At 44.8% G+C, this 27,905-nt stretch overlaps 1 protein-coding gene across 3 annotated transcripts in view; it reads right to left on the bottom strand.

Annotated features, from left to right (window-relative positions):
* Positions 1–27,905, bottom strand: part of RUBCN (rubicon autophagy regulator) — a 76,895-nt gene that overhangs the window by 38,422 nt on the left and 10,568 nt on the right. For all 3 annotated transcript variants that reach the window (XM_084847755.1, XM_084847756.1, XM_084847757.1), the window contains exons 2-4: positions 13,911–14,064; positions 4,573–4,656; positions 3,245–3,404 (exon numbers count right to left, since the gene is read on the bottom strand). In XM_084847755.1, the coding sequence (XP_084703881.1) occupies positions 3,245–3,404; positions 4,573–4,656; positions 13,911–14,064 (398 nt within the window). The remainder of the gene's footprint in view (positions 1–3,244; positions 3,405–4,572; positions 4,657–13,910; positions 14,065–27,905) is intronic.

The following is a 27,905-nucleotide window of genomic DNA, read 5'->3' as shown; positions in this document are numbered from 1 at the left end:
CCTCTGGGTTTGTATTGGGGGAGAAGAGCTAACAACAGTGCCAATAGGGACCAGGAAAAACAACTGTAAGGCTGGAAACCAAAATAAAAAAAGAAAGAGCTGCACCAATTTAATTCCCAACGCATTTCGACACTTGGTCTTTATCAAGGAAAAAACTCTTGGAGAATCTTTTGGAGGATTCCCTCTCCCTTGCTTTTTCCAAAGAAGACTGTCTTCTCTGGAAGAAGCAAGGGAGAGGGAATTCTCCAAAAGAATCTCTAAGAGTTTTTTCTTTGATAAAGACCAAGTGTCATAACACGTTGGGAATTAAATGGGAGAAGAGCTAACCAAGGGATTTGCAGAAGGAAGAAAGGGACTTGCTACAACCTACATATTTAGATTTCCACTCTAACCAGAAGGCACACAGCAATGGTAAGAATAGTGTCCAGTAAAAACCAAGAATATAAGGATCCCTAGCAAAAATATGAAATATTGAACAAGGATTTACAAGAAGAAGCCCACAACTGCTAAAGCCCAGGACGGTTTATTTATAGCATTTTTATCCCACCCTTCAGTCAAAGGTTCCCAGAGTGGCTTACAAAAATTAGAAATAAGACAGTCCTTGCCTGCAGGCTTACAGGCTCAAAGACATGGCATCAAAGGAAAGGGGATTTGGAGGGAGGAGGAAAAGCCAGCCCAAACGTGAATGTCTTATAGCCCAAGACATTCGAGCTCAGATGAGTCTCAAGGAGAAGAGATTTCTATGGTTGTACAGCCAGCCCTCTCTCCAAAACCCCCTCTCTATCTGCCCTGGTGTAGGTGAAGATATGGCACACGGACAGTCAAGGCAAGAAGGCATTCTGTTAAATGCTGTACATAAAAGAGGTGGCCATCTTGAAGGCATTTAGACCAATGTCCTTCCTCTGCTCTAGGCCAAGCAACAGAGTTGAGTATTCCTCCATTGTTCGCCTATTTAGCCCCCACCCAGTTTTACAAAACAGCAGTTTACATTACAGCAGGGGTAAGCCCTGCACAAATACGCTTGTGCCACATCCACAATTGCAAAAAGATCCCAGAAATGTGCAACTGGACACAGTCAGTGGCCCTGACACAGTTGCTTCTGAAGGAACGTGCTCCTAGCATGTTCTTTAACAGCTGTGCCATACACATGCCATCTCAACAGAAGTCTTGAGAAACAGACTCCACAGCTGTGTTATGGTAACAAAAGCTGCTCAGATATTACCCTTCAGGGCATACCAATTGGGACAGGGAATCCCCAGCGGTCATGGTACGTGCTCAAGACACTTAAGGTTTTGTACTCTGAGAAAACAGGCTGTGATCCTAAGCACATGGGGGCTAGGGAGAGAAGAAACCAGCAAGGATTTAGGAGGCAAGGAAGTTGCTTGGCACACAAAAGTTCCCAGGTTCAATCCCTGGCATCTCCAGTGAAAAGGATTTCAGGCAGTAGGACAGTCAAGACTTGCCAGTAGACAATTCTGGGCTAGATGGATTAACAGACTGTCCTGGTACAAGGCAGCTTCCTTTGTTCCTAAGCATATATTCATTCTACTACTTGCCATAAAGGCAGGGTACTGCAGACCTAGTTCTCACTAAGCCTGTGCCTGGGCTGTACCACTTCAGACTGCAGACGAGGGTTCACATGATGGAAGGGTTCACCTTTAAAAAAAAAAAAATCCCCTGCACATAGAAAGCTATCAGGTGAAGGGGAAAGGTTCCTGTCTAGCCTTCTCCTTGACATCCCATTTTTCTATATGGACACATTTTAGTATAAGTGAGTATTTGTTTATTAACAACATTTGTATGTTGCTGCTGCATAACAAAGTTATCTGCGTGGTTTACAATAAAGGATCAGGCAAGCCCCACTGACTGCCTGAATCGGCACAGTCCAGACACAGGTTTACCACCTCTGTGAGACTTAAGCCTGTGTGGCCAAGACAGGACCCATGGGGAAGACAAGCTTCTTCTTGCCTGATGTGTAAGGCTGTTTCTAATGAATGTGTGTAAAGTAAAAATGCTTGAGGTTACAGTGTATATTATGTCATTGCTTTTCAGTGTGATCCACATTACGTGCCCTGTATAGTGGCTCTTTGTTCTAGAGAATACGCTGCATGTTGACAACTAACACAACTGGTAGCTGAAGTAGCAAAGCCCCCATGTAACATTACATGGCCCCCATGGCTTGGAGGACTGCACAGGGAGCTTCCCTTCCCTCTTGCCCCAGGGACCTCAGCACACCAGACAGTAAAGAACAGAAGCCTTGTTCAACCTCCCTGCCCAACTAAACCACTGAGATAGCGAAGCTGTCTGGCTATCAGGGAGGTTACAATAGGATTGTTCACACTATGGGTTCAAGCTGGTCACCCAGAATTAGCATGGGTTTCCCTGCAGAATTCTGGGAAGTCAGACAGGGTCTGCTCAGGGCCTTCTCCATGGCACAGCTGTAAGTGTGGAATGCATTTGTCAGAGAAGCTACCTGGCCTGCTTCTCTTGTTCTAAACAATTATGTTCTACCAGCCAAACCTTTCCTCTGAACTACTAGTGAAGCTCTTGTTATTTTTTTATGTAGGTCATTTACTACATTCTGATATTTTACCATCATTTCTTGTAATATCTTTTTTAAATGAATTAGTCATATACATATATAAATACATAGATATAAAGAAAAATCTTTTACACACACACACACACACACACACACTCCATCAAGATCTATTCCATCAGGCTGCAAGAGTAGAGATGGGAAGCAAGGCCACTGCATCAGCTCAGCTGAGAGCCCAGCAACGCTTAGCTCCTCCTCTCATTGAACTGTTTCTACTCCAGCTCATCATTATAAGAACTCTGTAACTAGGAACTAGTGCCTGAGTTTGCTTTTTTCTTCCTCTCTTCCAGTCCCTTTTCCTTTTGTGTTGTGTCTTTTAGATTGCAAGCCTGAGGGCATGGACTGTCTTATTATTGATGCCCCTTGGCCACTTTAGATAGCAGGTTCAAAAGGCATTTGAAACATGGCCAATCTGGGGCTTTAGTCTTAGCTGGCTATAAGCAGGTGAATGAAGCATATGGGGGAGGTGAGAAGAAAGCTCGGATTGCGTGGAAGCTGCAATTTGTCTGCAGGCTGCCAGTTGCTGACCATGAAGACACAGCATCTCAATGCAGACTCCCCAGCAGGAGAAAAAAAAATCACACAACTAATTTTGATAGGGAAAAAGAAGAAGGAAGTGCACCCGGGGTGCTTGGTTCCTCTTACCTGCATAGAACTTCCTAACACACTGCTTGTTCCCAAGCAAAGGCTTCAGCTGAGCTGACAGGCAATGGAACTGCAGGCTGTGCTGGAGCCAAAGCTCTGCAGTGGCTCGGTCACTGATGCTGTCGGTGTTCCGCTGTCCATTTTCATGCAGGTTGATGAACTGGAAGACAGATGACACTTTCAAGACAAAGTAGGCCAAGACCAGGAGGTTATGGACAGCAGCGTATCAGAACATCCTTGATGAAATGCCTGTTCTAGTCTCTCCCAATTTACCAAACCCCCAGAAAGCATGAGTGGGGCTGCTCTTTGAGAGGCAGTGTGGCAAGTCATCATCTTTCAGCTTCCCATCAATAAAACAGGGGAATTAATGGCCTGACAGGGCTGGTCCGAGCAGAGATGTGTTATATCCTCCTGGGAAGGAGGTGATCCCATCTGCTTTTGACAGACTGCATCCTCTGGCCTGATAAGCCTAGATAATGGGGATTGTTGCAGCACCACCCGCATATGGTTAGGGAAGGCTTGTGCTTAACCTAAGAGAGGGCAGCATGCTCTCCAACACAAAATATATCAGAATCGTCCCAATCTCCCTACTTTATATGTACCCCCGTCCTTGATCTAGTGTCAGGACCTGACTGCAACAGGTCCTGATGGGTGTCAGCTGGGTGCAGTTACTGTGCCACAACCTAGTCAAGGCTTTGGAGGGAACTACAGGGAAACCAGCCAGAAAGTTTCTTAACAGTAGGAAATGCAATAATCAAACCACCACCATAAAGGCTTTCAGGTCAGGCTTACTCACTGTCTGAGCAATACAGGGACTCTTTCACAGCAAGAGAGCACTCGCACTGTCGCTTTCACCTCTGCTCAGTGCCATGTCCCATCCCAACAACAGGAGCTGAGTCCAACATTTAACAAGAAATATCCAGCTCTCTTCTTCAGCATTCTCCAGGTGTCCCTACTCCCCTGAGATCAGAAGAGCAACTGAAGCAAGGGCTGATAGTTTGAAGTTTGCATTCTAGTTTCTCAAGTCTCACATTTGAGGCCACTCGCTTTCTCCCACTAGCCTAAAACCCCTGCTCCATTCTGCTGGGTAAGAGCCACAGTTCCCTCCCGCACTTTTTCTCTGAGCTACGTACCAATTGGCTTCAAACTATCCCTGTGCAATTTGCCTTTCAGGCCCTCTATAAAGGTTAAAACAACAAAGAGACAAGCGACCTCCACTCACCTTGTTGATAACGGCAACCCTGCTCCTCTGCTATTTCATCACCACCCCTGCCCTCTGCCGCCGCCAAATCCAAGTGCCTCTCTCTCTCTCCAAAACATAAGCTCACCTTCTCAACATGATGGGCAGCATGCGGACTCTGCCAACGGATGTCCTTCACAAACTGCCAGTAATCCCTCTGCCTGCAGCACACCTGCCCAGGAAATATAAACAGTTAAGATTCCCCTGGCAGCAACAGCTCAGTGACCAGACTGGGAAATCAGTGCAACCATCTGTGCATTGTACACACACAGGTCATTAGAAGGCAGGCCTAGAAAACAGAAGGAAATTTACAGCTGCTGAATATGAACTACAGGCCAAAGTTGTCAGGTGATCCTGCTTCTTATGTACTGATCTGTTACAGCTAAATTGCAGCTGCACAAAAAGGAATCCACCTCCCAACTTCCTCACCCTAGTAGGAAATCATAGAATCATAGAATAGTAGGGTTGGAAGGGGCCTACAAGGCCATCGAGTCCAACCCCCTGCTCAATGCAGGAATCCAAGTCAGAGCATCCCCGACAAATGGCTGTCCAGCCTCGTCTTGAAGGCCTCCAGTGTGGGAGAGCCCACCACCTCCCCAGGTAATTGGTTCCATTGTCGTATTGCTCTGACACTCAGGAAGTTTTTCCTGATGTTCAGCCGGAATCTGGCTTCCTGTAACTTGAGCCCATTATTCCGTGTCCTGCACTCTGGGATGATCAAGAAGAGATCCTGGCCTTCTTCTCTGTGACAACCTTTCAAGTACTTGAAGAGTGCTATCATATCTCCCCTCAGTCTTCTCTTCTCAAGGCTAAACATGCCCAGTTCTTTCAGTCTCTCTTCATAGGGCTTTGTTTCCAGTCCCCTGATCATCTTTGTTGCCCTCCTCTGAACCCTCTCCAGTTTGTCTGCATCCTTCTTAAAGTGTGGTGCCCAGAACTGGACACAGTACTCCAGATGAGGCCTAACCAGTGCTGAGTAGAGGGGAACTAGTACTTCACGGGATTTGGAAGCGATGCTTCTATGAATGCAGCCCCAAATAGCATTTGCCTTTTTTGCAGCCACATCACATTGTTGGCTCATATTCAGCTTGTGATCGACAACAATTCCAAGATCCTTCTCGCTCGTAGTGTGGTTGAGCCACGTATCCCCCATCTTGTAACTGTGCATTTGGTTTCTTTTTCCTAGGTGCAGAACTTGGCATTTGTCCCTATTAAATGCCATTCTGTTGTTTTCTGTCCAGCGCTCCAGTCTATCCAGATCACTTTGAATTTTGTTTCTGTCTTCCAAAGTATTAGCTATCCCGCCCAATTTTGTGTCACCTGCAAATTTGATCAGCATTCCCTGCACCTCCTCCTCCAAGTCATTCATAAAAATGTTGAAGAGCACTGGGCCCAGGACTGAGCCCTGCGGTACCCCACTCATTACCTCTACCCAGCTTGAGAAGGTCCCATTGATAAGCACTCTTTGAGTCCGATTCTGTAGCCAACTGTGGATCCACCGGATCGTTGTTTCATCTAGCCCACTTCGAGCTAGTTTGCTCATCAGGATATCATGGGGTACTTTGTTGAAAGCTTTGCTGAAGTCGAGGTATATGATGTCTACAGCATTCCCACGGTCTACAAGGGAGGTTACTTGATCAAAAAATGAGATCAGATTTGTCTGGCAGGACTTGTTTTTGACAAATCCATGTTGGCTTCGAGTAATCACGGCATTGTTGTCAAGGTGCTCCCAGATGGATTGCTTTATGATCTGCTCCAGAATTTTCCCAGGGATTGATGTCAGACTGACTGGTCTGTAGTTCCCAGGTTCCTCCTTTTTACCCTTTTTGAAGATAGGGACAACGTTAGCCCTCCTCCAGTCATCTGGCACTTCCCCCGTCCTCCATGATTTCTCAAAGAGAATAGACAGCGGTTCTGAGAGTTCTTCTGCCAGTTCCTTTATGACTCTAGGATGCAGTTCATCTGGCCCTGGAGATTTGAACTCATTCAAAGTAATGAGGTGTTCCTTGACCATATGCCTGTCGATCTCAAGCTGCAATCCTGCCCCTTCAGCCTGTACTTCGCCTTTGCCAGGGGGGTCATAGACCCTCTTTTGGGAGAAGACTGAGCCAAAGTAGGAATTGAGCACCTCTGCCTTTTCTTTGTCATCTGTTATCATTTTTCCATCCTTATTTAATAGCTGAACCACCATTTCTTTCCTCTGCCTTTTACTATGCACGTAGCTGAAGAAAGCCTTTTTGTTGTTTTTAACATTTCTTGCTAACCTCAGCTCATTCTCAGCTTTAGCCCTCCTGACGCCATCCCTGCAATTCTGTGCTATCTGCCTGTACTCTTCCTTTGTTACTTGGCCTTCTTTCCACTTCCTATATGTGTCCTTTTTTGTTTTCAGGTCATCCCTAAGCTTTTTGTGAAGCCACATTGGCTTCTTCTGTTGTCTTCCACCTTTTCTTCTTGTTGGAATTGTTTGTGATTGTGCCTTGAGAATTTCCTTTTTTAAAAGCTCCCACCCATCTTGGACTCCTTTTCTCGCTAGCATCGCTTGCCATGGGACCTTACTGATCATTGTTCTGAGTTTATGAAAATCAGCTTTCCTAAAAATCAGACAAGAGGAAAGCCAAGAATTCAAGGTACGCTATCGCATGCCTTCCTGATACCTGAAACAAACTGCATGCACAGTTAGGTGATTCCTAATTTAGACAAAGCAGAGTTATGTTGTCTTAAAAGTAGCTCAATTTGCAGAGTTCATTTACAGAGAATTTGCAATATTCTGGCAACAAGAAGGGAAGCATGGTAAGCAATGGGCAGAACAGATGTATGGTGAGGCTTGTAGGGGTGGAATCATCTCACCAGGGACCTTGGTTTTTCCTATACACAGTATTCACAGATTTACATGCACGGAAGTAATTGATGGTCAAATGCATGGAGATAACACCACCATAATGGGCAGCTCAACCACAGTTTCTCATCTGTTTTACAGGAAAATACAGGCAGCAACTTCCTTGCATGTGCGTCTACATGTGAGGTAGAAAGTATCATGTGTGCAGGAAAAAATAGCAACCAAGCCATGGACTTTGGTCTTTTGCTAAGTCTGGAGAACTTGGAAATCTATCCTAAGATTAAAGGCTACAAGGGAACAGGATGTAGCATCTCCCATGCCTGAACGCTGAAAAGGTCCAGAATGCACATTGGCAAATACATTTCCAACATCCATAAGAATTACTTAACTGGGTTATTATTATTTTAATCAGAGCCAAGTTTCTTAGGAATTTTTGTTCTAGTAGAGAGCAGCAAAAAATTGATGCTTTAGTCACTGTGTCATGGCACAAACGTTCCCAGGCAACAGCCTACATTTTATTTATTTAGAACATTTATTATTCAGCTCTTTCCAGTTAAAATGCCCAAGACAGCTAACATAAAACAATTTAAAAACTATGTGCATTAAGTGGACTGAGAAACTGGTAGATACAACTGGACTGAATTCCTGTTACTTTTGACATTAATGCAAAACAGACACCTTGCCACCACACATCCTGACAGCTGGAGTTTTAAACAAAAATATGTTTGCTGGATCATCCAACATGAAAATGCACAACCAAATGGTAAATAATATACTTTTGCAACAAGGGTGACAGAGATACCAAATTCTGCATGGGTTTAAGAGAATACAGTTCAACAGCTACCCAACCCAGAACTAACTCTTCAAGGCAGTGGCTCTCCAGGCTTGCCTAGGAAGATTTATTTAAACAATTTGTTTACCCTCCTTTTCCCCTCTAAAAAAGAGTCATTCAAAGCAGCTTACAAAATATAACATAAAAACAATCATTCATTAAAACACAACTATCGAACCATGAAAGCCATGAAAGACACACACACACACACAGCCATCAGAAAAGAGATAAAGAGAAAGATGACTTAACTTCCAGGGGCAGGAGCATACACAAGAGGGGCGCAGCAGCTGTTCTTAAAGGACAAGCAGGTTCAAAGGGGAGGAGGCCGTTTTTTAAGTAGCCACCCAGGTCCCAACCTGTTTAAGGGCTTTAAAAGTGATAACCAGCACCTTGAATTGCACTCAGAAATGAACTGGCAGCCACTGCAGCTAAGACAATAAAGAGGTCACTTGGTCCTAGCACTTTGCTCCAGTCAAAGTCCTAGCAGCAGCATTCTGCAGTAGCTGGCATTTCCATGTGGTTTTCAAGGGCAGCCCTATGAAGAGTGTGTTCCTGTAGTCCGGTTAAGATGTAACTAATGCATAGAGGACCATGGCAAGGTCCAATCTGTACCAGGAACAGGCCCCGCTGACGCATCAGCTGAATCTGGGCAAAAGCACTCCTGGCCACAGCCAGTGTCCGAGCTTCTTGTAATAAGGCTGGGGCCAGGAACACCCTCACACTAAAAACCTGATCTTTTAAGGGAGGGCAACTCTGGCCAGAAGAGGCTGACTCCTATTCCTGGACTAGCAGGCTTCCTCACCAATAGCAACCCATGGGCTGCTGTTGGGTTATCTGAGGGTTGTTTCCCCATCAAACAAGCCCAGTTTTTAAGAGAATAGCTAGTTTAGCATTTTTTTGAATTGCTAATAATGACCAAGAATAGTACTGATTCATCTCCAAATAAAGAAAAGAATGCACTGGTTCAGATGATCAACATGGATTAAACAAGCCATGTTGGCTTGTATAAGCAGTGGCGGGCGCCATTTGCCTAATCACCAGCTTGGGCGCAGCTTGTCAGGTCATCTGAACCCGGGCAGCACGGTTTGTCTGAGGGTTGTTTCACTCTCCAAAAACCCAGCAACAGCCCATGGGTTATTTGACAGCCCATGGCTTACAAATATCAGTAGTAAGACAGTCTCTGCCCTCAGGTTTATAATCTAAAAGACATGATATGCAAGGAAAAAGGGATGGGGAGGAGGGAGAAAAAACACAACCTCAGGCACCAGTTCTTAAAGTCACAGTTCTTATCACAACCAGCTAGGAAGGAAACAGTTCAGGTAAACTAATAGAATGGCAGGTGCCTAGGTGACAGTTGGGGGAGAGCCAAATGCAGATTGAAAGTCAGAACTAATCTTCCTTTACATTAATAGAATGTGTGTGTCTCCTTGCTTATGTCTAATCTCTTAAGGGTACAATAGTAAGAATGATTGGCCAGAAAAAAAGTCCTAATGTTTGGCTAGAGAATGTTGGGAGTTGTAGGACTTTTTTCTGCCTAAACACACATAGGATTGTCCCCTAAGAATGTTTAGTAACAATGAGATAGCTGTCCATAACTCAGGCTCACATTATAAACTAGGAGATGATTACAATGAGATAATCTTTACACCAGAAAGTATAAATATGCTCTGATGGTTGGGAATATCAGCTTCTTTACTATCAGAAGCCCTCAGCTGTGTAACTTTCAGATAGAGCAGTCCTTCACAGAGCTGCAGTAAGAATTCTTGATCTTAGATAAAAGCCTCTCCTTTTGAACTATTAAGATCTTGATATCCTTAACCGGAAGTGATTAAGAACTATTACTTCTTATCTTAGACTCGATGCTATACATTTTGATATTCATGTTTTGTTGGAAATTTGTTATAATAAAAGTGAAAAATGGATTTTTCCCTTACTAATTCTTCTTAGTACCAACCCAGAATTGAACCCACCAAACAGTTCTTGGTGTATTCTTTGTGAACTGTATTGACTGGTAGCGAGAAGCTTTCTAAATACTAGGAGTTGTATCCAATATTAGTCTAACTTAAGTCCCATTCATTTCAATGGGTCTATGCTAAATAAGACTAACATTGGGTACAGCCCTAGAAGTATAAATTGATAATGCTAACAAAATAAACGCATAACATGGGAAAGGCCTCTGCCTGAAACTTTGAAGAGTCACAGCCAGTCATTTAGACAGTACTGAATGAGATGGATCAGAAGTCCGACCTGGTATAAAGGCAGTTTCCTATAAAAGATCTACTGGAGTACTAAAGCCCCATCTCAAAAACTGAAAGTCCTCCCCTTCTAAGATTTATCAGGAATAGGCCACACACAATTTCAAGCTAATCATAACCACCACCAAAACCAGAAACTTGGTGTATGTGTAAAAAAAAAATGACAGTAAAGATTCTCTGGATGCAGATTTCTTTGTTCTATGGAGAAAAGCCACAGACAACTCATAACACATAGATCACTCATTACAATAAACCACATGATTAGATCTTTCAAGGGAGGGGAAAGCCCTAAAAACAGATTTGTCTCAAAAGAATAATATTCCTGCCACAAGATGATCAAGGCAAGTTAATGGTTTAGCCTTGCTACCAGAGAGAGAGAGAGAGAGAGAGAGAGAGAGAGAGAGGCCGTTTGTTGTAGGAAGAAGGGAATTCATGCTGTTCAACAACTGACAGAAGCAGAGCCAGAAAACATATTCTGAAGTACCATCACTCTGGAAGGGTGCAACAAATTGCATGTGTGTGCATATGTGGTAGCAGGAACGAAGAGACATGATGAAGTCCTATAAAATTTTGAGTGGTGTAGAGAAAAAGAGAACATTCTGGGCTCACCCAATGAAATTGACTGGCAATAGATTCAGGGGGACAGAAGCAGCACTCTCTCATACATCAGCTGAAAATTCATCATTAAAGACCACCTGTGCATCCGTATCTGGACTGCTTCCTTTCTCGAAAATCCAAACAGTCAGACCCACTCCTACCTTCTAACCCTTCTCTGCAGACCCCATTAAATGCTTTCAACTCAAACCTTACTTACTGTCCCAACTGCTTGGAAAGAATAAAAAAGGAAGTCAAACTGCAGCAAACTAAGATTTATGTTTTGTTTTATTTATTTAGTCCATTTACATCCCACCTTCCTTCTATAAGAACATAAAACATTAGAAGAGCCATGCTGAATCAGATCAAGGGTCCATCTAGCCCAGCATTCTGTTCACACAGTGGCCAACCAGCTGTCAACTGGGAACCCCCAAACAGGGCCTGAGCACAACAGCACCCTCCCACCCACGTTCCCCAGCAACTGGTGTACATAAGCTCACTGCCTCTGATACTGGAGGTAGCACATAGCCATCAGGACTAGTAGCCACTTATAGCCTTTTCCTCCAGGAATTTGTCCACCCCCCCTTTAACGCCATCCAAGTTGGTGGACATCACTACATCCTGTGGTAGCGAATTCCATAGTTTAACTATGTTCTGTGTGAAGAAGCCCTTCCTTTTATCTGTCCTGAATCTCCCACCAATCAGCACAGGATGACCCCGGGTTCTAGTACTTTGAGAGAGAGGGAGTCTCCCTACCCACATTCTCCACAACATGCATAATTTTGTACACCTCTGTCATGTCTCCCCTTACCCTCCTTTTTTCCAGGCTAAACAATCCCAGCTGTTGTAACCTTCCCTCCTAGGGGAGACGCTCCGGCCCCTTGATCATTTCAGTTGCCCTTTTCTGCACTTTTTCCAGCTCTATAATATCTTTTTTTAGGTGTGGTGACTAGTACACAGTATGCCAAGTGTGGCCGGACCGTAGATTTGTAGAGGGACAGTATGATATTGGCAGTTTAGTCTCTATTCCTTTTCTAATTGTGCCCAGCATGGAGTTTGCCTTTTTTACAGCGGCTGCACACTGGGTTGACATCTTTACTGAGCTGTCCACCACAACCCCAAGATCTCTTTCCTGGTCAGTCATCGCTAGCTCAGATCCCATCAGGCTATACTTGAAGTTGGGATTTTTTGCCCCAACGTGTATCACTTTACACTTGCTTACCTTGAACTGCATTTGCCATTTGGATGCCCATTCTCCCAGTTTGGAGAGATCCTTTTGGAGCTCTTCACAATCCCTTTTTGTTTTAACTACCCTAAATGATTTGGTGTCATCCGCAAGCTTGGCCACTTCACTGCTCACTCGTAATTCCAGATCATTTATGAACAGGTTGAAAAACATTGATCCTAATACCGATCCCTGTGGGATCCACTATTTACTTCCCTCCACTGGCAGAATTTACCATTTATTCCTACTCTCTGCTTTCTGTTCTTTAACCAGTTACTGATCCATAAGAAGATCATGGTTCCAGGGCATAGTCTGAAGGCACATGAGACAGCCACCTTGCTGAAGCTAAGCAGGCCTGGGTTTGGTCAGTGTTTGGAAGAGAGACTACCTGGGAACCACATGTAGCCATCTTGAGTTCCACAATGGAAGAAAGGTGGGATATAAATGTAATTCATACATACATACATACATACATAAATGGAACTCAAGGCATAAATGGGGTTACAAAGCAGCCACCCATCCAGATGCTGACCAGACCCAAACACGCTTAGCTTCAACATGGTGGCTGCATTATGTGCCCATGCCTTTTAGACTAGGCATTAGGAAAAACATTCTGGCTAAAGTTCTGTGGGGCTGAAACTGGTAGCTTAGGTAGGATCATCATCTCTTGAGGCCTTTGAGAACAGGAATGTTTTAAAGAGAGGGACAGGTAAGCTTGCTGAAAGTGGGAGGGGGGGATTGAAGGAAATGAAGACAGAGTAAGCAATGGAGAAGAAATGATAGTGGGGTGGTGCTGAAAAAAGCCATGAAGGAAGCAGGGCTAAGGAAGACCCTCTCACACAGCCTAAAGCAGCTTCCCCCAACCTGCTGATCTCCAGATGTTATGGACCACAACTCCCATTATCCCAGACAACTGGCTGGCTAACTGGGGCTAATGAGAGTTTATTTATTTATTTATTATTAAATTTATTAAACGCCCATCTGGCTGGTCATCCAGTCACTCTGGGCGATGTACAACGTACAATAAAACAGTTTAAAACAATAAAACAATAGTCAAAACATCTGGAGGGCACTCAGCTGGAGAATGTTGGCCTGGAGAGACAGGAAGGGCCACATGCTTTTGGCAGGCAGGCAGTGTTGGGAATTCCTGCAGAAGCGGAGGTGGCTAGAGGTGGAGAAAGAAAGATGCTTGCCAAAGGCCACCTAGTGGCTGAGATATGAACCAAGAGCCTCCTGGATAATAGCTCACTCTGAGCAGGTACTCTATACCTGCTCTTTTTTAAAAAACAAACAACCCACTAGTTGGCTCAAGCCTCAGTCTTGTCTCACTTGTTCTGCGGTTGCAACCTGGCTACTAACATTTGCATCCATTCTCTTTCAAGACATGCTACCTAGGACAGGTGTGGACTACAGCAAGGGTGGGCAATGTGTGGCCCTCCAGATGTTGTTGGACAAGGATTCCCATAATCTCTCACCACTGGCACTGCTGGCTAGGGCTGAAGAGATTTGCAGTCCAACAACATCTGGAGGGCCACACATTGCCTACCCCTGGACTAGATGATCTAGGTGTCCTTTTCTGCCATGCAAGGTTATGACAATCCCAGGTGAAAGGTCATCACGACAGTACCTGCTGGAATAACAGCACGAGCATACATTCCAGAGGGCGCCACCAAAGGAAGCCTACCTTGTCTGGGATGAGCCCATGATGCAGGATGCTGTGCATGTCCCTGCAGAGCCGCTCCAAGCCGCCATACTTAGACCAAACGTTGGGATTATTAATCGACACCAAGCCCTCCACTGTAGTCTTCAAGTTGCCCAGCAGCTTCCAATGCTCCTTCCTGAAACATGCAAACAACCACTCAGCAAACCATCTGTTTTGTAGTGCAGGGGAAGTTTTCTCACTGCCTCTAGGACCCAAGAACACCGGAGCCTTTTGCAGTTTCATCCTTGTAGAAAAACAGCACCATAAGCAGAGTACAGCCTCACCCACTCACTTCCAGCAGAAACCTCACCCAGGCGGCGCAACACAACCACCTGTGTTACTATAGGCTACGCTACAGTTACCCTGGGAAAATAGGGCTGCAAGCCAGACAGCTCCTATATCATCAATGCACACTGGTGCTTTATCAAATAAGATAAGCAAAAGGCATGGGTCACTGCCCCAAGGAGCTTATAATATACAGTTTGATAGCAGAGGAAGGAAGGGGGAGTGGTAGAGGCCAAAGGATGGCCCTTTCTCAACCTGGTGCCAGCATGGCTGGCTGGGGCATGCTGGGAGTTGCAGTCCAACCCATATGGAGGGCACCAGGTTGGGGAAGGCTGAGATAGGGAATTAATTTGTGCTGCTCTGAGTTCAGGTTTTTTATCTACTGCTGTTTGGCTTGCCCTACTCGGTTTTTGTTTTAATAACTGTAACTCTTTTGTGAACTGCCTTAAATACTAGAGCCTTGTAGAAGGGCAGCATAACAATATTTCAAATAAAATAAATGCCATTATAGATATTTGGGTTTCATTTAAATTGGGATGAGAAGTTAAGCCAAGGAATTCACAGCATATAAGAAGAGGAAGAGGGAGTGGTGGTGCCATGGATGGTATTCTGGGGTGGAGTCCCAGACATAAGGGACAACAAAGGAGAACGGATCAAAGTGTTTAAGGGAGCACAAGACTTTGGGCAACTCAGGATGCTAGAATTCAAGATCAAGGGCATTGTAAGCTAGAGAAAAACAAGGGCTGGCAGGCACTGAGCTAGGCCTATATTTAGAAGCCTCCTCCTGTTTCCTTGTGCATTGGGAGAACCTACTTTGCATGTTAAGAATAGACATGGACACCCATGGACAACAAAAACCAGAGGACTGCCCTAGTTCAGCAGCTGCCTTTGTCCTCTACTTTTATGAGTGCTCAGAACGGTGAAAGTCTGAGCAAATGCCGAGCCACAGGGGGAATAGCTCTCCCTGCAGAGCTATTTTTTAAAGCATTTCACAAGCACATGTTGCAGGAAAAGCCTGTGTGTGTGTTTATGTGTGTGACCTGAGTGACATGAATAAAGCACTTTTGCAATTTGCCGCTTTCTTAGTGCAAGTAGCAATTGTTTTTGTGCATGCATCTTAACTACAAATACAACATTCTCATGGCTTTCTGAGCAGCGTTTTTCTTTTCTTGGCACCCCCCCCCCCCCGGCAATGCTGCCACAACAGGGAAAAGCAGAGCAAATGTGAATTTGAGGACTTTGAGGACACTATGTAGTTTGATTTCAAGTCTATGCCCCAACCACTGAGGCCAAAGAAGCTGAGGATGATCGGTTCTCTGAAGACCTACAACACCTTCTAGAACTAACACCAAAAAAAGATGTCCTCTTCATCATAGGGGATTGGAATGCTAAAGTAGGAAGTCAAGAAATCACCGGGATAACAGGCAGGCATGGCCTTGGTGTACAAAATGAAGCAGGACAAAGGCTAACAGAGTTTTGCCAAGAGAACACACTGATCATAGCAAACACTCTTTTCCAATAGCACAAGAGGCAACTCTACACGTGGACATCACCAGATGGTCAATATCGAAATCAGATTGATTATGTACTTTGCAGCCAAAGATGGAGAAGCTCTATACAGTCAGTCAAAACAAGACCTGGAGCTGACTGTGGCTCAGATCATGAGCTGCTTCTTGCAAAATTTCAGCTTAAATTGAAGAACGTAGGGAAAACCACTAAACCATTCAGGTATGACCTCAATCATACCCCTTATGAATATACAGTGGAGGTGAGGAATAGATTTCAGGGATTAGACCTGATAGACAGAGTGCCTGAGGAACTATGGACGGAGGTCCGTAACACTGTTCAGGAGGCAGCAGCTAAATCCATCCCAAAGAACAAGAAATGCAAGAAAGCAAAGTGGCTGTCTGAGGAGGCTTTACAAGTAGCTGAGGAAAGAAGGGAAGTGAAAAGCAAGGGAGAAAGGGGAAGATATATCTAACTGAATGCAGAGTTCCAGAGAATAGCAAGGAGAGACAAGAAGGCCTTCTTAAATGAACAATGCAAAGAAATCGAAGAAAACAATAGAATGGGAAAGACTAGAGATCTCTTCAAGAAAATCGGAGATCTCAAGGGAACGTTTTGTGCAAAGACGGGCATGATAAAGGACAAAGAAGGCAGGGACATAACAGAAGCAGATGAGATTAAGAAGAGGTGGAAAGAATACACAGAAGAACTATACAGGAAAGATCTTAATGTCCCTGATAGCCATGATAGTGCGGTCACTGAACTTGAGCCGGACATCCTCGAGAGTGAAGTCAAGGGGGCCTTAGGAAGCATTCCTAACAACAAAGCTAGCAGAGATGTCAGTATCCCAGCTGAGCTATTTAAGATCCTAAAAGATTATGCTGTTAAAGTGCTGCATTCAATATGCCAACAAATTTGGAACATTCAACAATGGCCACAAGACTGGAAAAGGTCAGTTTACATTCCAATTCCAAAGAAGGGCAATGCCAAAGAGTGTCCAAAATACCGTACAATTGCGCTCATTTCAAATGCTAGCAAGGTGATGCTCAAAAGTCCTACAAGCTAGGCTTCAGCAGTATGTGAACCGAGAACTACCGGAAGTACAAGCTGGGTTTTGAAGAGGCAGAGGAACTAGAGATCAAATCACCAACATTCGCTGGATCATGGAGAAAGCAAGAGAATTCCAGAAAAACATCTATTTCTGCTTCATTGACTACGCTAAAGCCTTTGATTGTGTGGATCACAACAAATTGTGGCAAATTCTGAAAGTGATGGGAGTACCAGACCACCTTACCTGTCTCCTGAGAAACCTGTACGAGGGTCAAGAAGCAACAGTAAGAACCAGACATGGAACAACCGATTGGTTCAAAATTGGGAAAGGAGTACGATAATGCTGCATATGGTCACCCTGCTTATTTAACTTATATGCAGAGCACATCATGAGAAACGCCGGGTTGGATGAATCACAGGTTGGAATTAAGATTGCCGGGAGAATTATCAACAACCTCCGATATGCAGATGATACCACCCTAATGGCAGAAAGCGAAGAGGATCTAAAGAGCCTCATGGTGAGGGTGAAAGAGGAGACTGCAAAAGCTGGTTTGAAACTCAACATTAAAAAAACTAAGATCATGGCATCTGGCCCCATCACTTCCTGGCATATGGAAGGGGAAGAAATGGAAGCAGTGACAGATTTTATTTTCTTGGGCTCCAAGATCACCGCCGATGGTGACTGTAGCCATGAAATTAAAAGACGCTTGCTCCTTGGGAGGAAAGCTATGGCCAACCTAGACAGCATAGTAAGAAGCAGAGACATCACCTCGCCGACAAAGGTCCGTCTAATCAAAGCTATGGTTTTCCCAGTAGCAATGTATGGCTGTGAGAACTGGACTATAAGGAAGGCTGAGCGCCGAAGAATCGATGCTTTCGAACTGTGGTGCTGGAGAAGACTCTTACGAGTCCCCTGGACTGCAAGGAGGTCCAATCAGTCCATCCTAAAGGAAATCAACCCTGACTGCTCATTGGAAGGACAGATACTGAAGCTGAAGCTCAAATATTTTGGCCACCTAATGCGAAGAGGAAACTCCCTGGAAAAGACCCTGATGCTGAGAAAAACTGAAGGCAAAAGGAGAAGGGGACGGCAGAGGATGAGATGGCTAGATAGCATCACCGATGCAATGAATATGAACTTGAGCACGCTCCGGGAGAGAGCGCAGGACAGGAAGGCCTGGCGTGCTATGGTCCATGGGGTCACGAAGAGTCAGACACGACTGAACGACTGAACAACAACAATGCAGTTTGATTATCAACTGCTCATGAGGGCAGCGCTGAGCTGGCTGTGCCCATGTCCATCTCCCTTGTGCCTTATGCAGTAGCCTCTAACCCTTAAGGCAGAAAGTACTTAACCTAGAACAGTGTCCTACTGGTGTTACTGCTCTCTATTCTTTCAAATTACTCCTCATAAAAACATAAGAAGAGCCATGCTGGATCAGACCAAGGGTCCATCTTGTCCAGCATCCTGTTCACACAGTGGCCGACCAGCTGTTGACCAGGAACCCACAAGCAGGGCATGTGCACAACAGCACCCTCTCACCCATGTTCCCCAGCAACTGGTGTACACAGGCTCACTGCCTCTGGTACTGGAGGTAGCACATAGCCATCAAGACTAGTAGCCATCCTCAAAATCCATGTATCCCATGCAGCCTTTGTCCCAACCCTTTCATCTTCATACTCAACTGAAATGGGGACCAAGTATTATTTATTTAAAATATTTCTTGACTGCTGTTCAGGGCGGAAGCCCTCCCAAGGTGGCTTACAACAATAAAATCCAGGCAACCGCACTTTGTTTATTGCCTGTCTCTCTCCCAATTCTCCCACCCCTCCCCTTGATTTCTTCCCTACTAACATTTAGATTCTCCATAGTGAACATTGATATTAATCCATTAGAAAAAATCCCAACAGCATCAGTAGCATAATACCATAATTAGGATCAAATTTAGGTTAATTTGCATCAGTTACTTTGCATTGGAAAATTTCCGGATGCCCCAGGGCCTAGAGTGTCATCTAATTTAGTTGTTTATCTTACTTGTATTTAGTAAACAATGCTTTTAAAAGTATCCCATGTTAATTTTTTGCCCCCAGTATACAAGAAGTATTTGGTCTGACATATTTCAGGGGGGGAAATTAAAATAGTATGTAGATTTTTTTACTGGAATACCTGTACAACTTTGAAAATAGCATGTACTTCCCTTATATTGTTTAAATTTGATAAAATGTAAAATTAAATATTAAAAAGTTTAAAAAGTACTGGAAACTGTTGACAAACTAATAAATTTCTGCAACCCAAAGAACTGTGTATGATATGCTGACAACTACTCATCTACAACTTTGAAACTGCCAAGCTTGCTGAATATTGCATTTGCAATCGACATTCTTTCATTATTGCTAATGAACTTATGAAATGGAAAACTTTCTGTGGAAAAATAAAGCATGGGGAAAAGTATTCACCCCACAACACTGCCTGAATCTCCCACCATTCAGCTTCAAGGATGCCAAAAAATTCTTAGTAGCCATACAAAATGACAGTCCCTTGAAAAACCAGCTTAACTTAGAAACGTGAAACCACAACCAGTTATATGAAGCTACCCAACACGAAGTTGGACTATTTATTGGTCCACCTAGTTCAGCATATTCTACTCTGCCTGACAGTGACTCCCCAAGGTCTCAGGGGGAGGTCTTTCAACCTCTGCTACCCAGCGTTCTTTCAGTTAGAGGTGCTGCAGGCATGCTGCAGCTTTAAAGCAGGGGTGGGAAACGTGTGGCCTGCCAGTTACTGTTGGACTGCAACTCCCATGAGCTCTAGCAAGCATAACCATTGGTGAGAGATGGTGGAAGTTGCAGTCCAACATCTGGAGGACGACATGTTCACCATCCCTGCTTTATCCAGCAGCCATGGTTTGTTCCACCCCAGTCCTACAATGTACTCCTGTACATAAAGAGTGTGTGAACAATAAAGCAATATTGTACTTGCTGTGGTATAGCCCCTAAACTATATCCAACAAATATGCTTGCCTGTAGTCACGTCTGTCCCTGAGATTCATGCTGAATCGAGGTAGGTGAGACCCAGACCCAGTGTGGTGCAATGGCTAGAGTGGCAGACCTTGACCGGGGAGGATCATATCTCCTCTCAGCCATAAACCTCACTGGCTGACCTTGGACCAGTTACTACCACTCAACCTAATCCTGTGAGGTAGTTTGTTGGGAAGATAAGGATAACGGGGAAAGCAGGTACACTGTGCCTTGAGCTCCTTGGAGGGAAGGCAGGATATAGATGCAATAAAGAAATAAATAGATAAGTAGAGCAGGAGTTCAGTGTAGTGGTTATCTAGGCCATACTGTGAAATGCCATTTCAAGCAGTCATTTCTGTTTCCATTCCTCGTATGCATAAAACTTTCTTCTGGCAGCAACCAATTCCCATTAGTTCCAAAGGTCTTAAAAAGAGGACAGCCAGCCAATTGTTAAAAAGCAAGCAAGCACCAAATTCATTACTTTGCCCAGAAACGCACTGCCTTTTTGTTTGTTGTTATCATTGTTTTGCAAATAAAAAGATTAAAAAATAAAAAAATAAATGCACCACATGGTGCAGATCAGGTGGCTGGGTTGGCAGAAACATTCTGCATGCATTTTAAAAGTATGGATGCTTGAGCAACCTATTTGACAATTATGAGAATATTGCAAGACTCTGTCTCTAGTGGGGCCTCCCCACACTTACTGGTGAGTATGGACTGCATCTCCAACTCTCAGTCAAGCCAGAAAAACTTCCTGCCTGCTGTTCTCGAGAGATGCAACTCACCATGATCAGAGCTGTGTACTGGAATCCCGGGGTTCCTCAATAGAAATAGAACCAGGGGCCCCTCAATGGAAATGTCATTAAGGACAGAGAAGTTATTCATTAATAGCAGGAAGACAACTTCCCGCCACTGTTGATTTCCCCTATAATACACATTGCAAGGGGGTTGGGGAACATTGTAGGGTACAACACAACGAAGCGAGGCCAAACGGGGCCTGGCCACCACCCAATGGGAGCTAAGGGTGTACTTCAGAATGTGCCACAGAATTCACTCCAACAGTCGGATGCTCTTGGCAGATGAACGGATGCAAAAATGGTTCCCCACGGGTAGAACGTTTGAACACCAACTGAGCCACGTGAATGAAGCCTGATTTTTTGAAAACTGAGCCAGGTTCTGAGTTTGCAGAATGCTTGACTAGCTAAGAGTCTACATCACCAACTGCGGACTGTCAGAAATAGAGGGTGACCCTCATCACACCCAGCAAGGTCTCCCCTCCTACCAAGAGAGCATCCTCTGCTCCTCACAAAGTCTGGATATGAAGCCTGAATCCACATTCAGAACATCCCAGTGCACGTTATCTGTCTCAGCTCACTGAGTGATAGAAAAGGGCTCTCATCCACCAGTCACTACCGTGGGCCTCCTGCCAAGAATTCTCAAAGGGCCATTCCCGTTTGCCTCACACTTGAAAACGTGGCCTGAGAAGCTGCGACTTAAACACAGCCTGCTTTGAAGGCAAGGGGTTGGTTTCCTAGACAACCAGCAGCAAATTGGCTTATGTCATCAGGCTTGTTCCTCACATAAAGTTGGCTCCCTGGGAAGACAGAAACTAAACTATCTTGAGGGAAAGATCTAAAGCAGCCTTCCTCAACCTGGTGTCCTCCAGATGTGCTGAACTACAACTCCTATCACCCCGACAGCACAGACATTGGCCCTACTGGCTGGGAATGATGGAGAGTGTAGTCCAACACAACTGGTGGGCAACAGGTTAGGGAAGGCTGATCGAAAGTGACAGTGATTCAGTGTTGGCTCTTTCCCTACCAAGACGGACCAAGTTGGCAGAGGAAGAGCCAGAGTGCTGACGTGGCTGGCTGACTAGCAGGGAGAAAACAGATTCTTGGCCAGTTTGCACAATGCCTATGGTCATGGCCGCACAGAAGGGCCGCTAAATGAATGAATGAACTTAATAATGCCTTTATGGTGCAATCCTATGCATGTTTAGAAGGGGGGGGAAGTCCAACAACTCCCAGCATTCCCCAGCCAGGAATGCTGGGAGTTGTAGGACTTTTTTCCATCTAAACATGCATAGGATTGCACCTTAAGCCACTGCTTTGTTCCCAGGAGGACAGAAGCTGAAGCGAGGAAAAAGCGGGTGAACAGGCTCCCCTTTCAAAAGGCCATAAGAAAAGCCTACCAGGGTCAGTCAAACGGCCCACTTAGTCCAGCACCCCATTTCCCACAGTGGCCAACCAGAGGGCAAAGGGAAGTCCATAAGCAGGACACGAGGGCAACAGCCCTCTTCTTCTCTCGCTCACATTCAGAAACACACATACAGTCTCCAAACTTGGAGGATGCATATAGCCATCAGGGCTAGTAGCCACTGATATGCCACTACTTGAAATTTAGGTTTGGAAGAAAGTTACCAGGCTAGGGCCCTTTTCACTCCTTCCCAGAGGGCTCCTGACAATCACATGGAAAACAAATTGTTGGAAAAGCCTCAGGAGGTATCATCTTCTTCAGGAAGGAGGAGGAAGTGTCCAGGTAGGCTGTGGGGGTAGGCAGCTTGGCAGGATCAGGATTGTAAACAGGCACACACCAAGTCAAATGCTATGGCCCAGCATCTGTACTGGATCAACAGTCCACTGGCATGCAAGACTGCCCGCAGGAACAAAGGAACAGCAAGAGCAATCTTTGCCAACCTGTCATCATCCAGATGTGTTGAACTACAATTCCTATCATCCCTAACCAGCATGGCCAATGAAGAAGGCTTCTGCCTTGGAACGTCAACAGCAGCTGCCTGTTGAAAGTAGATGATACTGGGTTAAATGGACCAAAGTTCCTCAACGCTAAGTTTCTAACAAATTAGAAACACCTTGTTAATGTTATGGCACTACTGTGATCTTGAGGCTAGTGACCATGTTATAACTGCTTCTCACACACTATATAACACTTCCTGGGTAGGTTTGGGCTCTCCATTTTGACCAACTATGTACTTTATCAGGATGCAGCTCATACCACTCCCAGCTTTCCCTCACCATTTTCTTGCCTAGCTACTACATCCCATCTACTTCTTCGCCTGCTGCCCTGCCACTCCTTCCCAAAGATACCAGTATATTTCCTAACTACTAGTACGGACAAGCCCTTGAGCTGATACCTTGCTGGCTCTATTAGCTGCTGACCCAGCAAATGTTTCAGCCGCACCCAACTTACTGAAGTCACCTGATGCAGAATGACTTCAAGGTAAATAAACAAGACAACTTTTCAAAAGTATGGCAGCTATGAGCCAGGAGCACATTACAGGCAGAAGAAACCTGAATGAGTGGGTCATCATTCATTCATTCATTCATTCATTCATTCATTCATTTCTATACCGCCCGATAGCTGAAGCTCTCTGGACAGTTTACAGAAGTTAAGAACTGTTAATGGATCCTTAGAAGAAGGCATTGTGCCATCTAGCCTTATGATGGCTGTAGTAAAATAGGTCTGGACAATTTCTGGCCAGTCTCAAATGTTGCATTTCTGGGCAAGGCGCCCAAGTGTGTTGTAGCAATCCAGCTTCAAAGGTCTGGGGATGAAATGGATTGTCGAGGCCCATTTCAATCGGCTGGGTTTCAGAGGAAGACAGCTTTGTTTGCCCTGGTAGATGGCCTAGCCCAGGAACTAGACATGGGAGTATATCCCTGCTGGTTATGTTAGATCTCTCGAGGCTTCTGATACCATCAACAGTGGTATCCTTCTGCACTGCCTGGTTCTGATGGGTTCTGCGGGCACTTTTTTGCAATGGTTCTGGCCCTTCCTGGGGGCCCATTTTCAGGAGATGGTGCTGGGGAACTTCTGCTTGACATCTTGGCCTTTGGTCTACAGTGTGCCACAAAGTTCCATATTGTCCCCTAACCTGTGTAACACCTACATGAAACCACTGGGGAAGGTCATTCAGAGACTGGGGTGCACTGCCATCAATATGCAGATGAAATGCAGCTCTCTCTATTCTCTTTTCCATTTGATTCTAGGAAAGCTGATGATATCCTGAACTGCATGGGGGCGAGGGGCTGTAATGGACTGGATGAGGCCTAACAAATTAAATTTTAATTCAGACAAAACAGAAGTACTCTTGGTGGGAAAGGTGACTCCTCAGAAGGTGGGGCTTCAGTCTATTTGGGATGGGGTAGCATGAAAGATCAGGTCTGTAGACTGGGGGTTCTCCTGGATCCAACTTTGCTTCTGGATGTCCAGATACCACCTGTTGCCAAGGGGGGCTTTGCCCATGTGAGCCTGACACAGCAACTCTGCCTGTTTGGGGAAGATCAGACCTAGCCATAGTGGCACATGCCTCGGTTACATCAAGACTGGACTACTGTAATGTGCTGTACATGGGGCCATCTTTGAAGAGTACAGAAATGCTGGAGAATGTGTCAGCAAGAGTGCTCACAGAAACACAGATGCACAAGCGAGGAAGGGGGTGGGTGGTTGAACCAGGTTCTTAGGCAGCGGAGCCCAGGGACCTTGACCCCTATACCACCAGAGCAGCTCTCAAACTGGGGAATTATCAGCCCAATCTATGCTATGCTGTAGCATTGCCCACATGATGTCCAAAGCTAGAACTCCAGTTGCTGGGGAACATGGGTGGAAAGGTGCTATTCACTCATGTCCTGCTTGTGGGTGTCCTGTGCATAGCTGGTTGGCCACTGTGTGAACGGAATGCTGGACTAGATGGAACCTTGGTCTGCTCCAGCATGGCTCTTCTTATGTTCTTCAGTCCAGCCAGGACCATGTGACTGCAGGAGCCAAAAGGGGCCTGGCTGGTACTATATAACTCTTGGACCAAGCTATTTTCTTTAGTCTGAGTAACTTGTCAGAGTAACAGCATAGACTGCCATGGACTGCCTTGCCCCTGGTCTCCACCCCACCTGACTACATTCCTGTTTCTGGCCCTCTGGTCCTCATCTTCCCAAAGTGGTATTTAACCACCAGTCTGTCTTTCGACTACATCTCCATCCCAGCCATCCCAACTGTATGTCCCCAAGATGTTGTTGGACTACAACTCCCAGCACCCCAGCCATCATGACCAATAGTCAGGGATCATGGCAGTTGCACTCCACCAATAGCTGGGGAGCCATGGTCAGGAAAGGCTGCTCTAACCCTTGGTCCTTGTTTGACTGATCCGGTGCCTGGCCGTCGGCCTGTCTGTGACCACATTTTCTGCCTCTGATCCATCTGCCCCTCAGCTGTGGCCTGTCCCAAAGTTAGGCCCCAGGCCCGACATACACCCATTCCAGAACAACTCCCCTGGTTACCAATACATTTCCAGGCACAATTCAAGGTGCTGGTTGTTTACCTATAAAGTTCTAGATGGCTCAGGTTGAGAGTACCTAACGGACTGCCTCATCCCATATCACTCCACCGACACCCTAAGATCTGATGGAAACCCTTCTTTGTATCCCATCACAGGCTGAGGAAAGATTGGTTCAGACACACGAGGGGGCTTTTCTGTGGCCAAATCCCAGTTGTGGAATTCTGTTCCACGAGAGGCTTGTTTGGCCTCTTTCCTTTGTACTTTCTGATATCTGATTATTTTGTCTAGGCAAGCTTTCCATTAATCTAAACAGGCTTGCAATGCTGATTCTGGTTTTTAATCTCTGTCTTTTATGCCTCTTTCATTTTATCTTTGTTGTTTGTAGATTTGTTTTTATGGAAGAGCTGTTGGGCACCTTGAGCACTACATTTTTTAAGGGGGAGAACAGGATTGCCTCAAATTGTCTTAAATAAATAAAATATGTCAAACAGGTATTCTAAGTATATGTGAAGCATTAAGCTCATCAACACGTTGGCCAGATTTTTCATTTAGAGCAGAGGTAGGGAAACTGGCACCTTCCAAATGTTTTGGACTACAACTCCCATCAGCCCCAGCAAACATAGCCAATGGTGAGGGATTATGGGAGTTTTAGTCCAAAACGTCTAGAGGCACTTAGTTGCCAAGCCCTTATTTAGAGACCTGCTGTAAGAGTCATAAGACTGGCAGCCACTAATTGTCTCCTAACTGAGATGCAAAACCTCTCTTGCATGGAGAGATTTTGTTTCCACCTGTGTGGATTGTGCCTGAACATGGCACTACCACAGCATTGGGGCAGGGCAGATATAGAAACTGTCAAGCTTAGCAATGCAAATCAGGTGGGGCTGATAAGAGGAAGGGCTACAAATAGCTATTTGCAAAACCAGAAAATATCAGCCCACCTTGCTTTTCCCATCTTGTTCCTGCCACACACTCTTACCACCCAAAGTAGGTAAGGTGGAATAGCTGTGTGAACATTTGGGAGTTACACAGAACTTAGGAAATTGCTGAAAATGGCTAAAAACACATGCACTAGAAAATAGCATGGCCCTCCTTGTTGCTGCGAATTAGGAGCACATCACATTTTCATGAGTATATGTGACAAACCCACATCCTGAGACATGCAGGGAAAAGGAACCGTGGCCACTGCAGCTGTCTTTCAGTTCTGCCTGATCGTTTTCTGTGTAACTCGAAACTGATATCCTATTGCCCTACTTATTTCCTCATTCGTACGCTCTGGAAAGACAGTTTTCACTTAAAGCCATTTTGTTCATGCACCGCAACTTAACACCCTGCCATCCCTCAGTTGTCTTCCAAACATATATCACACTACTCTCAGGACATCCTCATATACTTCGGTTTTGGCTACTGGGAGGTATAGAAATAAATAAATAAATAAATAAAATTCTACTCAAAGCTTCTCTGTTTTATTTATATGCTGCCTTTCCAACCAGTTGTCCAAATCAGTGAACAATCTTTTGCACTACCAAAACCAACAGCAACCCTTTCTGGACAGAGATTACCTTGTTATAGTTATCTATGCCCTGGAAACCTTTTGTTTGGATTACTGCAATGCATTATATGTGGGGCTGCCTTTGAAAATGGACCAGAAACTGCAGTTGACACAAAACAGGGCTTAAAGGCTGTTTACTGGGACTGGATGGTATGATTATATTACACCAGTGCTTGGTCATCTGCACTGGCTTCCAGTTAGTCTGTGAGCCCAATTCAAAGTCTGTTTCCCTGCCCAATTAAAAGTGCTGGTATTGACCTTGGTGCAAGGCTTCCTGAAGTATCACATCCACCCACGTATACCTATCCAGACCTTAAGATCATAGTTTGAGGCCCTTCTCTGGGTGCCTTTACCAAAAGCGCACTGTGGTTGGTTATTAGAAGGAGAGCCTTTTCTGGAGTGGCAACCATGTTATGATATATGCCCTCCTTAGAGAGGCCTTCCCTGGCTGGGGCATTCTGGAAATTGTAGGGCTTTTTTCTGTCTAAACATGCATAGGATTTTGCCCTTAGAGGGCCTTGGATATCTTTGGCATTCCAGAAAATCTTTGGTTCTGCTTGAGCATTGTTGTACTGATTTTATCTTCTGCTGTTGGTTTTATGCTGCATTTGTTTTTATGGTCTTACTAATGTATTTAAACTTTTTTTTACTTTTGTTGTAAGCTGTTATCAGGTGGCATATAAAAGCTGTGAATAAATACATCTGTTCATAATAACTTTTTGTCTGCTGCTCCAGTCACTTCCACGTTCCCCACAGAAGTCAAGTACACTGAAAACCCAGCTACTGAAAGCAAAATACTCAAGTTTGCATAACTGATTCTAATTTCATTATGATTTCTACGAAGATACTACCTGGTTTCTGTTATATTGTGCTTTGCACAGCATCTAACACATCTTTGGCACTATACAAAATTTATATTATAAACATTCAAATGCAGAACTATAAATAGTATAGAACTATAACTATACTTCAGACAAGAGATGTGAACAGAAAATCCACTGTTATAACGAAAGCGAGAGGTAAATTCCAAGAACTGCCTTTCACTTTGCCTTGCAGTGAGGCCCAGGGGTTGATCTGGTGCCTTCATTTCCAGAGGAGGAGGGAGCAACAATCAGATCCTGACATCGTGGGGAAGAAGTGTGAGAGCAACAGAACACTCCCTCAAGCTGGATGCTACCAATTAGATAAGAATTCTTTAAGAAACAACAACAACAAGGAATAAAATATGTTTCTCATACACCTTGGTGTGAATCTTTCTTGACCCCAATACCCCCTT

This window comes from Heloderma suspectum, chromosome 3 (genome assembly GCF_057233095.1).
Source record: "Heloderma suspectum isolate Gila_16-S chromosome 3, 16-S_ref, whole genome shotgun sequence".
Taxonomy (NCBI): Eukaryota; Metazoa; Chordata; class Lepidosauria; order Squamata; family Helodermatidae; genus Heloderma; species Heloderma suspectum.
This window is presented reverse-complemented; position numbering and strand designations above follow the sequence as displayed.